Below are 15,011 nucleotides of genomic sequence, written 5' to 3'. Positions count from 1 at the left end.
GGGGAGCCGTGGTAGCCTGGGGGTCTCTGGTGGGAACAAGGAAGTTAATTTTCAACGAGCAGCCGGCCTCCCCGGTCTCCCCCGGGTGACAGCGGACTTCCACGCCGGTATGGGGAACAAGTGACTGCCAACATTAGGGCAGGGAGGACCATCCTCCATTGTTGCATTGTCAGCCTTCCCTACCTTACCTTCCTATCACCCATACAGGCCTCCTATCTTCAAGGCGCCTGCATGACTTGCTCGCCCCTGTTGAGGCACCTCACACTTAATAGGGAGCTGAGTTACAGAGTGACATTACTCGCATATTTGGGAATGATTGGTGTTCCCAGATGTTCTTTTTAAGCAGAGAATGAAATGTTAAATGCAAGTCTGTTCTTGACTTAAGGTCACATGTTCACAGATACTATTTTGTGCCATAGTTGAGAACAGAGCTTGAATGAGAGAGATTTTAATGTTTTATTTAATGACCCTATGTTTATCCATGCCCCAATATATTACTGCACAACTAATATGCATCAGGAGGTCACGACCAGAAGGGATGACTGTTTGTATAGATTGAAGCAACAATTACGATAGACTTATACCTTTTGTCATCCTTCTTTCTTCATATATTTTTGTCTCCTTAGCTCCTCTTACAGAGACTACATGAGCTTAGAGATGTAGTCACTCCTGGATGGAAGCTAATTATTAGAAGCACCATTTAGTGTAGATATCAACACCTTTTTCACTTTTTCACATTAATAGGTCCTGAAGAATTGCCACGGTATTTCATTAACCGACAGGGCAAGAAACATGTCATGTTTTTTAAACACGCACTTACTGCTCTTCCTCTTAGTGCTAGTCCAACCTCCCCTCCACCACCACTAAACTTGCTGGTGAGTGGCCCCACACAGAGGAACAGCTTCCATCTCTTTTGTTCAGCATGACTCAGGTGAGCAGGAATACTGGACCTCTTTAAAAAAAAAAAAAAAAAAAAAAAAAGCCCCCTCCCCCATCCCCTTTTTTTGGTTTAGAGACTTAAATTGGCGGAATATGAAGGGCAACCTAAAGCAAGGGAGGCCATTCCAATCACTACCGCAGGTTTCTCAGTGGTAAAGGGTGCATCCACCATAGGATGAGGAGCATATCTGGAGGCTATAGAGATAGGTCTGCAGAGGAGACGATATTGCATGTAAATCTGCTGGAGCTATGGATGATTCGGCTGGCGCTCAAAGCCTTCCTATAATTTCTTCACAGCCAGTCTGTCCAGTGATGTTTCCAGTGCCAAAGTGAAGCCATCGCACCCCACTAGTGTAGAGACCTACTAAAGAAGTTTCCAGATTAAACCAGATGCCTGGGATATTTAAAAGGTGAGGAATTTGGATGTAGATAAGAGTATCCACCAGGAAGATTGTTTTGTTACAGTAGGTAAGTAACATTTCCATTAGTGTCTTCACTTTAGCTATCACACAGGTGGCGGCAGGGTTGCACAGAAATTCCTGCCAGACAGGTGGCAAAGCGAGGAGCAGAGACAAGGGCCTCCATCTACCTAAAAGCCTGGACTTCGCAAACCATACAAATAATGGCCTGCCGAATATCCTAAGTGGAGAATGAAGGCTTTTACCATCAATACTTCTTTTTTTAAAAGCATGTATCAACTTTCTCCTAGAGGTCCAGGCAATACTAACAATTGTGATCACTTACCTTGACTTTGCCGTAAACAGCATAATGGGAGTGTAAAATTATCTCAAAATCAATTTGCAGAACCTCCAAAATACAGTGTGTAAGCATTAATACGTGTGCATTAAAAAAGAGCATGTTAAAAAAATAACTGTCTCCATCAATCAATCAGGAGTTTGTTAAAGCGCGACTACTCACCTGTGAGGGTCTCAAGGCGCTAGGGGGGGGGGGGGGGGGGGAGGGGGGTGCAGGTTCCATTCCATCAAGGAGGGGGTCTGTCGAAGAGCCAGGTTTTGAGGTTTCTTGCGAAGATGGGAGCGATGTTGTCTGTCTGAGGTGGAGCGGAAGGGCGTTTCATGCTTTGGCCGCGAGGAAGAAGAAGGAGCGGCTTCACTTTAAATTGCTTTGTCCGGTCAGCAATAGCATCAGCTAAATGGGACAAAATGTACTTACCAGCCCTTAAAAAAATGATCAAACTTCTAAGTATCCATGATGGGCAAACCAAGATATGCTTTGCATCCCTGAATCTAAGCACATGAAGTGGAGGTGGAGCTTTTTCGCCAGCTTGCCCTGAGAATCAGCTAAAAATACACTGTCAACAGGGTAATTCCTGCCTATGTTTTGGTTCATCTGCTCTGCACTCCCCTACTTCTCTTACCACTTTGATCCTGTTTTGACTGTGAAAGTTTGCATTGTAGATATTAAATATAACATACATGATGTTTGCTTAGCTGGTTAATTTCTTCTTTTACTGCATAACAGTCCCTTCTTTACCCTGGTTCAATTTCAGAAATTGTACTTTTTTGTTTTTACCATAATGTGCCCATTTTCCTAATATTTGCAAGATGTGGAGTCATTCCTTTGATCTGACCACCCTCTGTGCGCATCCCAAACATTTGAGGCAGAGTAAGCATTCCAGTAGGTATATTAAACTTAGTCAAAAGAAAACATTCCATTTGAAACAAATTATTCTTTCTGCTCTTTGGATGTGCAATTTTATTGTCTACAGTTTTATTTATTTTTACAAATGGATAGTGTTGAATGTTTCTCGTGTACAAAATCAACCAGTTTATTTTTTTTCGTAATGTAAATAAAACATTTCAATAAACAATAACAAGAGAAACATCTATCGGCCTTCTAATTCATGGCTGCTAAGGAATGTCATTGCATGTATTTCTTTGTGTTTTGTAAGGTGGCTTTGCCGGCTGAAACTTTTCTCACATTCATCGCATTTATATGGTCTTACGCCTGAATGTATTAATATACGATGTTGATCAAGATTACCTTTCAAATTGAATCTTTTGTGACAATCGGTACACTCGTATGGTTTTTCACCAGTGTGAGTTCTCCAGTGTCTGGTAAAATCTCCCTTCTTAGAAAAGCTTTTATTACATTGAGTGCATGCATATGGTCTAACACCTGAATGTGTTCTAAAATGCCTTATAAGCTCTCCCCTTAGACTAAAGCTTCTCTTACATTCACTGCAAGAGTATAGTCTCTGGATTTGCTTTGTGGTTTGAAATAGAGATGCTTTCTTCAGACCACTGAAATGCATGTTACTCGTGTCTGAAGTCCCTTCTTTAGGAGTCCATAGCTGCAAATTAATATGTGTTGGATTACTGAAACCCATTTCACAGTCGGAATTTCTTTCAACTCCAAGTCCCCAGTAGTTTTCGGACCATAACTGGTTTTGAGGCTCTGTCTCCTCCCCAGTGGTTTGTGGCAAATTTATGTCATTTTGCCAAGATGAAACATTGTTTACTGGTAGGCGTTCAGTACAGGCGCTGTCTTTCCTTTTCCTGTTCATACTTTCTTCTTGAGCTGAAATCAAATGGAAGAGCAGTGTTTACATTTTTAAGAGTTGGAGAGTACATATGAAGAAAACACCCAAAGTTATAGTTCAATAAAAAATTGTAAATTGTAAATTGATACTTGTATAGAGCACTACTCACCCGCAAGGGTCGCAAGGCGCTTGTACGAATACCGCTGTGGAACCCATCCTGACTTTCCCTGTGAGGTGTCCACTCCTGGGCACCCCCAAGGTGGAGGCCAGGCATCCTTAGCGTTGTGGGGGCCGTTGTGGAGATTAAGCAAGCTATTGCCCAGAGTTGCAGAGTGGGACTCCATGATTGGAATAGGCACCGAGGCGAGAATGATCAGGTCCGTGGAATTTTTGAGCCCAAGACCCGCTGAGGCGGGGAATTGAACCCTGGTCCCAGGCTAGACCTCTGCATCAGGGTCTGCCGCTCTAATCATTGAGCCACACTTCTCCACTCATTGAGCCACACTTCTCCAATAAATTTGTATTAAGGCCGTGCATAAAGATGGATTTAAGTCTGCCCCCTCACATGTCCTAGGTTTGTGCATTTTTACTTGTGTAAAAATACATTAGTTTACAATTTAGAAAAAATAGCTCCTACCTATTGGACAAGAATGTATTTTACTGTAATTGTTTTAAAGCAAAATTAAAATAAGAGTCCTAAAAAATAAAAGACCTGTGGCCTTTCATGGCAAAATATAATTTACTGTGCAAAAGTGGAATGTTTTTTCTGATAATCAAAATACCACAATTTAAACATTTGCAGCATTCATCCTCTCTAATATTTTTGTAAAATGTTGGTATCAATTGATGCCTTCTAAAGACTCATACAACACTGTATTACAGAATTGCCTGGCAAGAATCACATATTTAAAAGCTTAGCCCACAATGCAAGTAATTTTGTTTAAATATGTAATAAGCAGTCTCATTTGATATTGTTTCATTGTTCCGCTAGAAAATCCCATCAGATTCCTATAGGGCAAGAAACATTCCTCTTGTTTTTGTAAGAACAAATACAAAAATGTAAACATAATCTTTCTAGAAAACTACTAAGAGCAACACCTTGTGAATCAGCTTCTTAAATTTGAAATATTTGCAATTGATTGTCATATGTCATGGCAAAAGTTGAAACAACTTTTCTCCAAGCTCCAACTGCAGCTGCTTCACCATTTGCCAATACTGACCACCTAAATTGTGTGCTCATTCTTTTGGTACCTATACATGAAATGTAATAAATAGTCTGCTGCCAGTAGTTGCTACGAGTACACGAGAGAGGCTATTCACAGCATGATGTGGAGAAATTATCCATGGCATCATCTTGAGCTGCTAGAATTAATGGATGAGCAGGAAATGGACTGAGATACTCTGTAATTCTTGATAACCATGATGCTCCTACACTCACGTAAAAGCACAATTATGCTCATTATGAAGTGGACATAAAATGAAAGTAAAGCTGAATTACTCTGAGCGTCCACCAACAATACTTAACAGAAGGTTTTTGTGAGCAAGTAAAGAGAATGGTCTTATTGTAGGAGTAAAATGCTTGTAAACGAAAATACTTTGAATGTTGCTGCTTATATCATTTCTGCTCGCCCTGGTATTGCTTGTGATCAAACTCAAAAATGTTAATAAAGTCTTGTACATTATTTTCCTGCTCTTCATATAATGGCCTTGCAATAGAAGTGAATTAAATAATAGTAACATGTATTTATTAACCCTTGAGATGGTACAACTTTGACGAAAGGTACCTTTGTTACAGAGGTTTTTTTAACCTTTATTTATCCTTTTATTAACAATGCACATACATTCTTGATACTTTGATATGCTGGTACATAGCACGCAGGATCAAAAAAACATAACAAAACAGGTGTACATAAGCAGGTACACCTTTGTTACAGAGTTGATACAATATACAGTAGCAGAAATGTTTATTCACAGTCAAGCACTCAGAAAAAGGTATGCTAGACACCATTTCAGCCACAAATATGGACAACAGTAGTCTACAATAGAGGCAACAGCTTATTTTACCACATTTTTGCTCATCACCCAATTATCTGATTTGAGCTTCTTAGCCTTGTCTTGTAAGTTCATGCATGGAGGGCAATGTAGCTGGATAGGTGCTCCACTGTCGTTTGGCTAGGTTTCCACTATACAAATGATACTTAAATTAATACATACATATATAAGTGTATGGTGCTGATCAAAAAACGAAAATCCTATACATATTCGGAAGCGAACAAAACACCAAATGAAACATGAAAACATTTAGCTTGAAGGCAATCAGATTTCACAACATTATTTTAGGAGATTATTTGATAATACTGCTAAAGATGACCTTCCCAGCTATTTCAAACAGTTTACTTACGTGTAGAAAGATTGATGCTTCTTCTACTTCGAATCTCCTGATGGTCCAAAGAACATATTTCATTCTCTTCTTTTATGATGAGTGAAGTAAACTCCAGGCCTGCTGATAATGGAAATGGAAGGATATTAAGCTCACCATGTAAATATATATTAGGTTGAAACCTCTTTTAAAAAATTGCGAGTTCAGTAACCGTTGCAGTCTATATTCCAGTAAAAGGACTATAGTACTAAAAAAAATGCTTTGATACCATAGGATCGAGAGTATACAGAGTAAACTCCAGATCTTTGTTTTACTTTTTTTTCTTTTTACAGTTTGATATAGTGCGAACCTGGTCCACAGGCTTTATAGTGCTTTACCAGAGAAGCAGATTATATTACACATGTTTCTAAGTACATGGAGATTAGGTGATTTGCCCAGAATCACAGGATGTTGTCTGAGGCTAGGATTCAAATCTTGTTTCCCATTCAAAGGTAGCCACTAGGCAACAATCTCCTCCCCAGATCTTATGTAAATTTGTGTAGGATGGGGATTAATTAACATTTTTCGTTTTTAGGAGGTCTGTGAAAGTCAATGGGTGTTGATACTGAAGTGTTCAAAGCAAAAAATAGAAAAGTACTCTTTAAATATTCAAGTTCTTTTTTATGGAGAACTTTACTGCAGTGATAAGCAGTGTTTATTTTCACTCAAGTTCATAATCCGGAGTACCTATAAAAAATATGAACTCTTCTAAAAAACATTTATTTTAAAATCGCTATTCCCGTCTATAAGCCACATTCATTGAATGTATATATTTTTTCTCTTAAAACTATCCAATTACAAACTATACTAAACTGAAAAAATAGTACTGATCCAAAATGTTCTAATCCTCCTTTAAAAGTAAATTTAGCCAGGTACTTTCTGAGAAAAGAATGTAAGATCCGTTTCCCCATTGTCCTGTTCACCTCTTTTGAACTCAAACAAAATAAGCACACATAATTTACAGCCCTTTTCCTGGGCCCAATCCACAAAGGTATGGGTGGTAAACTCATAAATGTAATGCTCCAGGATTATTCTTATGTTTGAGGCAGATTTCCAACTCTTCTGGTATTCACTAAGAATCATAGGATGTTTCTGAAAATCTATACCAGTTGTTGATTTTCATGAGTTTAATGTACTTAACTGGGAATTCCCACCATGCTCTAATCATCCCATGAAAATGTACATTTGCACATTTCTTTTATTATTCAGCATGGAGAAAATATTTCTGCCTATGTAGAACCCCCTTCTCGTACACTCTTATCAAACATGAGGTTGTTGCTCCCCCCCCCCCCCCATTTCAGCCTTTGAAAGGCACATTGAAAGGTGGGAAATCTATCTGCAAAGGGGTTTCTGAATACACATAAACTTAAGAATTTGGTCACAACTAGTTGGAAGGGGGAACTTCCAAAACACCCACAAATCTGTTGCCCCCACCCTTTGTAAATATGGATAATGATGATTTCTCTACATTCATATGTACACTTTTCAAATGTAAAATTTCACCAAACCAGAGTTTATGAATACAGATTTGAATTTCAATGTTTGGAACAAAGCAAAATTACACCAATGGTTGACTTAGGTGTGCCACATGTGCTGTAAATCGCCACATGTGTTTTTCCCAATCCCTCCTTAACACCAGTCTAGTCTCAATTAGGACTGTTGCCAAAAATAAATTCTGCATCTCTGATAGGTTCAGGAAATATTTCAGATTCTGTAAAAATGTCCCACACAGAGAGAGGCTTACTGATTACATTGTTGAGATCCTTAAATCACCAACATACAACTGGTGAAGTTTCACAGGTCTCAATCCCCAATTATATACAAATGCGTTCTACCATGGCAAGAGGTAGCACAAGTGTAAGTAGTATACAGAACAAATAAAGGAGATGAGGTGGTGCTTCGGTTAATACAGCCCCAATTAAAACTGGTCTCTAAAAGTCAGTCCAATCAGTGTAAACATTCAGAATTATTTGAAATTTACCTGAGCTGGGAGTGGTTCTGTGCTTGCCTCTTTCATCACCAAGATGATCTATTTGAAGAGGATTTGGCTCGTCATCCTTCCTCAAACAATTGTCAGAATTGAGGCTTGGAATTCCTGTTGAACAAATATGTATTGTGTTTCAAACTGCTCTATACAACCAGGTACCATTATTACTTTAATTAAATGTATGATAGTAATAACTTTAATAAAATGAATGATAGTAATGAAAGTGGAATCTCAAATGAAAGTTGTATGTAGAGCAGCAAATATAAAGCAGATCTTTTGACTGGGTGTGAGTGTTTGCTTCAGATGCTCCGTCCATCACCGACCCCTTTTGTACCGCTTTTGGCCGCCATAAGTGTGGCAGGGTATGCTCAGACGTGAGTCCCTTGCTCACTTTGCCACTGGATTCAAGCAAGCCGGGCTGAAGACAGCTGGAATGCCAGAAACCGGTCCTCGGAAGCTTGTTTCCAGTCCAGGGAAGACATGGCTTGGCAGTTCGGGCTGGACTGTTCCCATGAGGCACAGGGTCAGACTGATTTGCATATAGCCATGTCTGAACTGGGGTGGCAGAGTGGGCTAAAGAACGGTGATGGATTAAACCCAGATCTTTTGACTGGGTGTGAGTGTTTGATTGATTCAGATGCTCCGTCCATCACCACACCCTTTTGTACGTCTTAGGTGAAGGGCAAGGTCCTAACATGGGGGGCCACCAGTCGTTGTTCCATAGTTTGGCTGCATCCCCAAAAAGCAAAATCTCTATTTTGCTGGCATAAAGGAGAAGATGATTATTCTTCATCCAGTTGTTTATGGCTATCATACAGAGTTTGAAATGATTTTTGGTCTCTGTGACATCTGATCCCATGATGATTAACAGTTGAGTGTCATCTGCGAAAGACACTGTTTGAAACTCAAAAGATTTGATGAGTTTGGCTAGGGGGGACACGTATAGGTTGAATAACGTGGGGCTCAGAATAGAGCCCTGGGGAACACCTTTGTTGCTAACTTGTCTCTCCGAGGAGAAGTCACCTATTTGCACTTTAGAAGAGCGGTCTGTCAGATGCTCCTGAGCCAATTCAGGGCTGCGCTTTCGACACCAGATGCGCATAGGCGATTAAGTAGGATGTTATGTTATTATGAGCTTGTAGAGCGCTGTATCACCCAGGGGTATCTAAGCGCTATCAGCGGACACACAACATCAGTAGGCACAGAATGCCAAATTACAGAGGCCCCCACGCCTCCCCAAAAAGCAGTCTTCAGCTTCTTCCTACACAACAACAGGTTAGTTTCCTTCCTGAGTTCTACGGGCAGGTGATTCCATGCCAAGGGGACGGTGCTAGAGAAAGCTCTCCCACCCTTGGATGTAAGATTATACCGAGGGCATAACAGGTTACATGCCTCAGCAGACCGGAGGGAACTACTTGGCATGTATTTGGGGGCTGAGCCGTAGATTGCCTTGTGCGCAATGCAGAGGCTTTTACATTTTATTCTTTGAGCAATTGGCAGCCAATGTAGGCTGCAAAGTAGAGGCGTAGCTCGGGTGTGCCTGGGTTTGTTAAAAATAAGCCTGGCCGCATCGTTCATTACAACCTGAAATCGGGCCAGAAGGTTGTTTGGGAGGTCATGGTATAAGGAGTTACCATAGTCCAGCCGTGCCAGAATCAAGGCGGAGACCGCCAGCCTCATCGTGGAAAAGGACAGCAGTGAGGAGAGTTTCCGCAACTGGCGTATCAAGCCCACACAAAGGCCCACCACAGACGATACCTGCTGTGTCATAGATAGTAGGGCATCAATTTTGATGCCGAGGCTTTTTACTGCTGGCGCTGGTTCTGGAAGTGGCCCTAATTCAGCCGGCCAAAACTGATCACTCCATGGATTAGCAGCTGTTGTAATTGCCAGGACTTCAGTGTGATGTCATGCGAAATGGTATCGAAGGCAGCAGACCGGTCAAGCAGAACCAGTATAGCTGATTGCCTGGCATCCAGGTAAAGTCTGATGCCGTTTTGGTGCTGTGGAATGCCCTAAATCCTGATTGGGAGGGATCTACTAATTTATTATTTTCCAGGTACTGGGTAAGTTGGCCGTTAACCAGAGACTCCAGAATTTTGCCAAAGAATGGTGAAAGGGATAAAGGTCTAAAGTTGGATAACTGTTAGGGATCTGCAGAGGGCTTTTTTAAAATGGGTCTAATAATGGCCTCTTTCCAGAGGGTGGGGACTATGGACTGTGACAGGGAATGGTTAAGTAGAGCAGTGAGTTGGGGGAGGAAGACAGGGCCAATTTCGGATAGGACTTGAGCAGAGGCCAGGTCAATAGGAGAGCCTGATTTTATACGATTAAGAGTTAATAGTACTTTGACCTCTGCAACGGTATGAAAGTCAGTGAGGGGGGCAGTATGGAAAGATACAGGGTCAGGATTGATCCCGTTGGGTGTAATGTCTGATGATTGGGGAAATGATTTGTGAATGTCATTAATCTTTTCAACAAAAAAAATAGAAAGGAGTTCACCCACTCCTGAGAGGCAATTAGCGGTGGTCGACAGGAGGGAGGATTGGTGAATTCCTTGACGATAGTATACAGTTCCCTCTGCGAGTTAGCTGCAAGGGTGATTCTGCTGCTTAAGTATTCTTTTTTAGCCTCGGCTATATGATTCATATATAGCTGGTGAGTGGTCTTATAGTGCTGTTTGTCACTACTATCCTTGGAGCGCCTTCACTTGCGTTCCGCCTTCCTGATGGCAAGTTTGTCGATTTTAAGTGTAGGAGTGAACCAGGGGGAAAGTTTAGTGGGGCATTTAGTTTGTTTTTTGGGGGTAATGTAATCAAGTGTAGTAGTGTCGAGGTCAAGACCTCTAGCGCCGTGATTGGGATTGGCTAACTCAGACAGAAGTCTGGGGGAGAAATTGGAGGGAAAAGAATCAGAATTGATCTTATTCCACGGTCAACTTAATTTGCTTATATTCGATGTTGGGGGTAGGCTTAAAAAGTCCTGGAGGCGGAACCTTATCACATAATGGTCCGACCATAAAATAGGGAATGGTGGGTCAGTTTCTAATAGGGAGGAGTTGGTCAGGAGAAAATCGAGGGTGTGTCCTGCCGAGTGAGTAGGGCCAATGATACGTTGGGAAAGTCCTAAAGTATTGAGACTGTTTATAAGATCACTAGTGTGAGGGTCGGATAGAAGTTCCGCATGGAAATTAAAATCCCCTACTTAGAGGTAATTGTCTACAGCCAGGATGTGGCGACAATAGCTTCTATGAGATAGCTGGAAAAATGCGCTCTGTTGCCAGGAGGTCGATAGATTAGAGCACCCTGCCAGGATTTGTGATTGGTACACTCTATGGAGAAAATGCAAATCTCACCCCAGTCTGCCTGATATGTCTCAATGATGTGGATTTTAATGGTTGCCCAAAAAGCACAGGCGATCCCACCCCCTCTTTTAGTTTTTCTGTCCAACCTAGATAGTTGATACTCCTGTGGGATGGCAACAGCTATATCGGATTGAGAGGTTTCATTTAGCCAGGTCTCGGTTATGAAAAAGCAATCCTTCTTTTCAAGATCTAGTAAGGCCCAAATTTCTATGGCATGCTTTGGAAGAGAACAGGCATTACAATAGAGGCCTGTCAGATGTTTATTTTAGGTTCTGCCTGATTAGTATGGTTGGGTTTGGTGACTTCTCTAGCTGGTGAGAGTTTGCAATCTCCGGGAGGTTTGAGCACGGGGGAGGCATCATTAGCTGATACAAGGAGAGGGGCTGTCTTACTTAGGTTGAGTGCTGTGTTTAAGGAATGAAGTTCCAGACTAGAGTATTGGGTGATAGCCATGAGGAAAGGAGATTTGATAAAAACAAGTATCATAACTGGCGGCGGTCTGGCGCGGACGGGCTTGCCTTTGGCGCACCGCTGTGCGCACCTCCTTAAGTGAGGCAGGAAGTGGGCGGGACCGGTGCAGCGAAAGTGACCTCCGTTGCTTTGTGTGATTAAAATGGCGATGCTGACTCCCTCCGCTCAAACGGCACTTGCCGCGGCAGACCAGGGAAGCATGCCTCAACCGGTAAGTGGTCCAGGAGATAATGATTAAAACAAGTGTAGTGGACGAAATATAATTTTAAAAGCAAGGAGGACAGTCCTTACAGAGGTGTGCACGTATGACCTGCAATATCGAGGAAGCTCTAGCTGCGCGCGTCCGCTCGGCGCACCTCCTTAAGTGAGGTAGGAAGTGGGCAGGCCGCTGCAGTAAAAGTGACCTCCGGTGTTTTGTGTGGTTAAAATGGCGATGCTGACTCCCTCCGCTCAAATGCACTTGCCGCGGCGGACCTGGGAAGCATGCCTCGACCGGTAAATGGATCAGGAGATAATGATTAAAACAAAGGAACAGTGGATGAAATACAATTTTAAAAGCAAGGAGAACAGTCCTTATAGAGGTGTGCGCGTCTGATCTGCAATGCAGAGGAAGCACTAGCTACATAAGATTACTAATTTCTAGAATGCACATGTATGACTTTTTCCGCAGAGGTTGTGGTCCTTAAAATGAGGTGTGGGTAATTTGCACAGAAGCAATATAAGGATTAAACTAAAAGCAAACATGTGACTTAGTGTAGGTTGTGCTCGGAGAGGTGAAATCGGTCCTGGGTTGCTTGTATTCCGGTCGAAAAAAGACCTGGCTTGGCAGTTTGGGCTGGACTGTTCCTGTTGGAGCAGGGCCAAGTCTGATTTGCCTAAAGTTGGGTCCAAACTGAGGGTGGGATGGTGTGCAAAATAACAGTGGATTGGGATGTAGCCCCAAGTAATAACCAGTGGCTGAGATTAATTGAGCATTCCATCCATCACGTTTTGTATACTCTACTGGGCTCATAGAGAAGGCATGCAGAGGTTGGAAAGGAACGAGAGATTAATTTGTAAGAAAAAGCAGAATCGACGATCATAAATTTTAAGTTCAGGTCATGCACTGTTTTCAGAAACATTGTGCAGGTCTTAAAAGGCAACATGCAAAAACTGTAGAAGAAAACAACATTACTTGCATGAATACAATTCGACTGTTCGCCATAAGAACTTAAGCATGCACACAGACCATCACCACTCAATTGTAAATATAATTCAAAAATATGATTTAATATTCCTATAAAATGCAATGGAAGAAAAATGCAAAACTGGAATTTTGTATTTTAAATATTTGGGCTTGCAATGATTATCCCATGTCCACCTAATGATCAGGGCAGGTGCAGAAACTGGGTTATTGTTGCGGTACACCCCCACTTTTTGCCTGGTATTTGATGCAACTTTGATAACCAGGTCTCCAGTACCAGTGTTCTTTACCTAAAATGGGTCAATTGTTTTCCCTAATTAGCTTAACCTTTAACACCCTCTAGGGCCCTTGTAAGTGGTACCCTCAGTACCAAGGACCTGAGGTACAAAAGAGGGTTTAGGGGCAGCAGCAAAATTGTGCCACCCTAAGGGACCCCTCTCCAAGCCTATGCAAGGCTGCCATTGCAGGCTGTGACCATAGAAGCCATCTTAAGACATGTACTGGACACTGCTGAAAACACGTTCCTCAGCTATCACAGCTTTACTGAAAATAGGGATGTTTGGTATCAAACATCTCGTATTGATAAATCCACACTGATGCCAGTATTGGATTTACCAATACATGCACCCAGAGGGCACCCTAGAGGTTTCCCCATAAAACTTACCAGCTTATGGTTCCTTGCTGACTGTTTTCTGCCAGCCTGTGAACCGAGACACTGTTTTGACCTGCTAGGGTGAGAGCCTCAGAACAAAAGTCTGTCCGGGAAGAGGCTGTAACACCCTGTAAGAAGGTGGCTCGGACTGTGGTTCTAACCATCTGAGCCGCCCAGATTTTTTGCTTGTTGAAAACCTAACTGTTGAGCTTTTACTGTAGGAGCGCCTCATAAGTTGGGACTCACCCACAGTGAACTTATGATGAAAAAGACTGCATGTGGATTTTACTGGTGTTCCCCTGGTGAGAGTAGGCAGCTGCTCTGCAGCTGGAGTAAGGGGCACCAGGCCAGTTACATGCAGACACTTGTGTACCTACGACTCGACACGTGGAGGGGCTGTGCGGAGGAAGAATCCTGGGCAGTGGCGTAACGATAGTGGAGGGGGCTCCCCTGCCAGGTACACAGAGGGGCCCCGGCTCCGGATCGAATTCGGAGCTCTTGGGCCTGAGTACTGTGCTGAGGGGGCCCCCTGCAGCTAGGAGACCCCCCCCCCCACATTGCGGGATCTGCGGGGGGCCTGTGTTACACCCCTGTTCCTGGACTGCGCAGTCCAGATAGAATGGTGTGGCAGGAATTATGCAGAAATGGGTGGGGACATTGAATAGGCTTTATACTATGGGAAGACACATGTAAGGAAAAGTCAGTCTGCTTTAATGATTACACTGAAGGAACAACCCATTATTCTCCTATGAAGATGGGGACCACATGGGGTAGTTTCACGTCCCTAGGGCCTACAAATTTCAGACCCGCACCAAAGTACACTGTAAGTTGTCTGAAAAGAAGTATTCAGCTGAGTCCAAAGCCATATTTGTACTGCCTAAGGGTCATCCACAAATTTCATATTCCTCTGACTCCGCTCATAACCAGAGCCTGGATGGGTGTGACCCTTCCAGGCTGGATTAATGACCTTCCTCCTCAAGCTGTAGCACCAGAGGCCTAGCCCTTCACTGCAAGCATTTCAAGGGAGAAGGTCTCCTCTCCAAGGGTGAGAGACGGTGGTTGGAGCTGCAGGTTATCCATCAGCAGCTGTCACCTGGTACCAGGCACCAAGCTGCTCTAGAGAGAAGGCAGAAAGGGGGCTTTTCAGAGACAATGTGATATGAGAGCCCTGGACGATGTCATTTTAAACTATCCCAGAGGCCTGTGCAGGAAGAAGGGAGCAACCGGCATACAGGTGATGTGTCACTGCCGGATAGGGCAGAAGAGCCTTCCTGACAGCCTCCTCCAAATTATTTTAAAAGGTCTTGAACAGGAAGAGGAGCTCTCTCTGGGGTGTGGTCAGCTGAGGAGGACTGGTGCTGAAGCCTGGCACCATGGGCAGTTGGAAGGAAGAACCCCCAGACTGTCCCAGGACCCTGAATTGCGCCAAAAGGGGAATACAGGACCAGTGAGCAGAAGCCTGGGCCTCTGCACAAGGTGAAGAGAGGCCTAGG

At 42.9% G+C, this 15,011-nt stretch overlaps 1 protein-coding gene across 1 annotated transcript; it reads right to left on the bottom strand.

Moving 5' to 3' along the window:
- Positions 1 to 2,639: 2,639 nt before the first annotated feature.
- Positions 2,640 to 9,528, bottom strand: LOC147712982 (uncharacterized). The gene is made up of 4 exons (XM_086919765.1): positions 9,483 to 9,528; positions 7,843 to 7,956; positions 5,844 to 5,945; positions 2,640 to 3,480 (listed from the first exon to the last, which is right to left on the bottom strand). Exons 1-4 carry the CDS (start codon positions 9,526 to 9,528, stop codon positions 2,786 to 2,788), a joined length of 957 nt encoding a protein of 318 aa, XP_086775891.1. The 3' UTR covers positions 2,640 to 2,785.
- Between the last annotated feature and the right edge of the window lie 5,483 nt (positions 9,529 to 15,011).

The sequence above is a fragment of the Lissotriton vulgaris genome, chromosome 5, assembly GCF_964263255.1.
Source record: "Lissotriton vulgaris chromosome 5, aLisVul1.2, whole genome shotgun sequence".
In the NCBI taxonomy this organism is placed as follows: Eukaryota; Metazoa; Chordata; class Amphibia; order Caudata; family Salamandridae; genus Lissotriton; species Lissotriton vulgaris.
The sequence above is the reverse complement of the archived record's forward strand: the minus strand, read 5'-3'. Positions and strand labels throughout refer to the sequence as shown.

Excerpts from the sequence above, each read along its gene's own strand:
- LOC147712982 (XM_086919765.1), bottom strand. The coding sequence starts at position 9,528 with ATGAGGCTGGCGGTCTCCGCCTTGATTCTGGCACGGCTGGACTATG. Across the intron at positions 5,946-7,842 it reads CAGAACCACTCCCAGCTCAG|CAGGCCTGGAGTTTACTTCA; the intron begins GTAAATTTCAAA and ends TTCCATTATCAG. Across the intron at positions 3,481-5,843 it reads AAGCATCAATCTTTCTACAC|CTCAAGAAGAAAGTATGAAC; the intron begins GTAAGTAAACTG and ends ATTTGATTTCAG.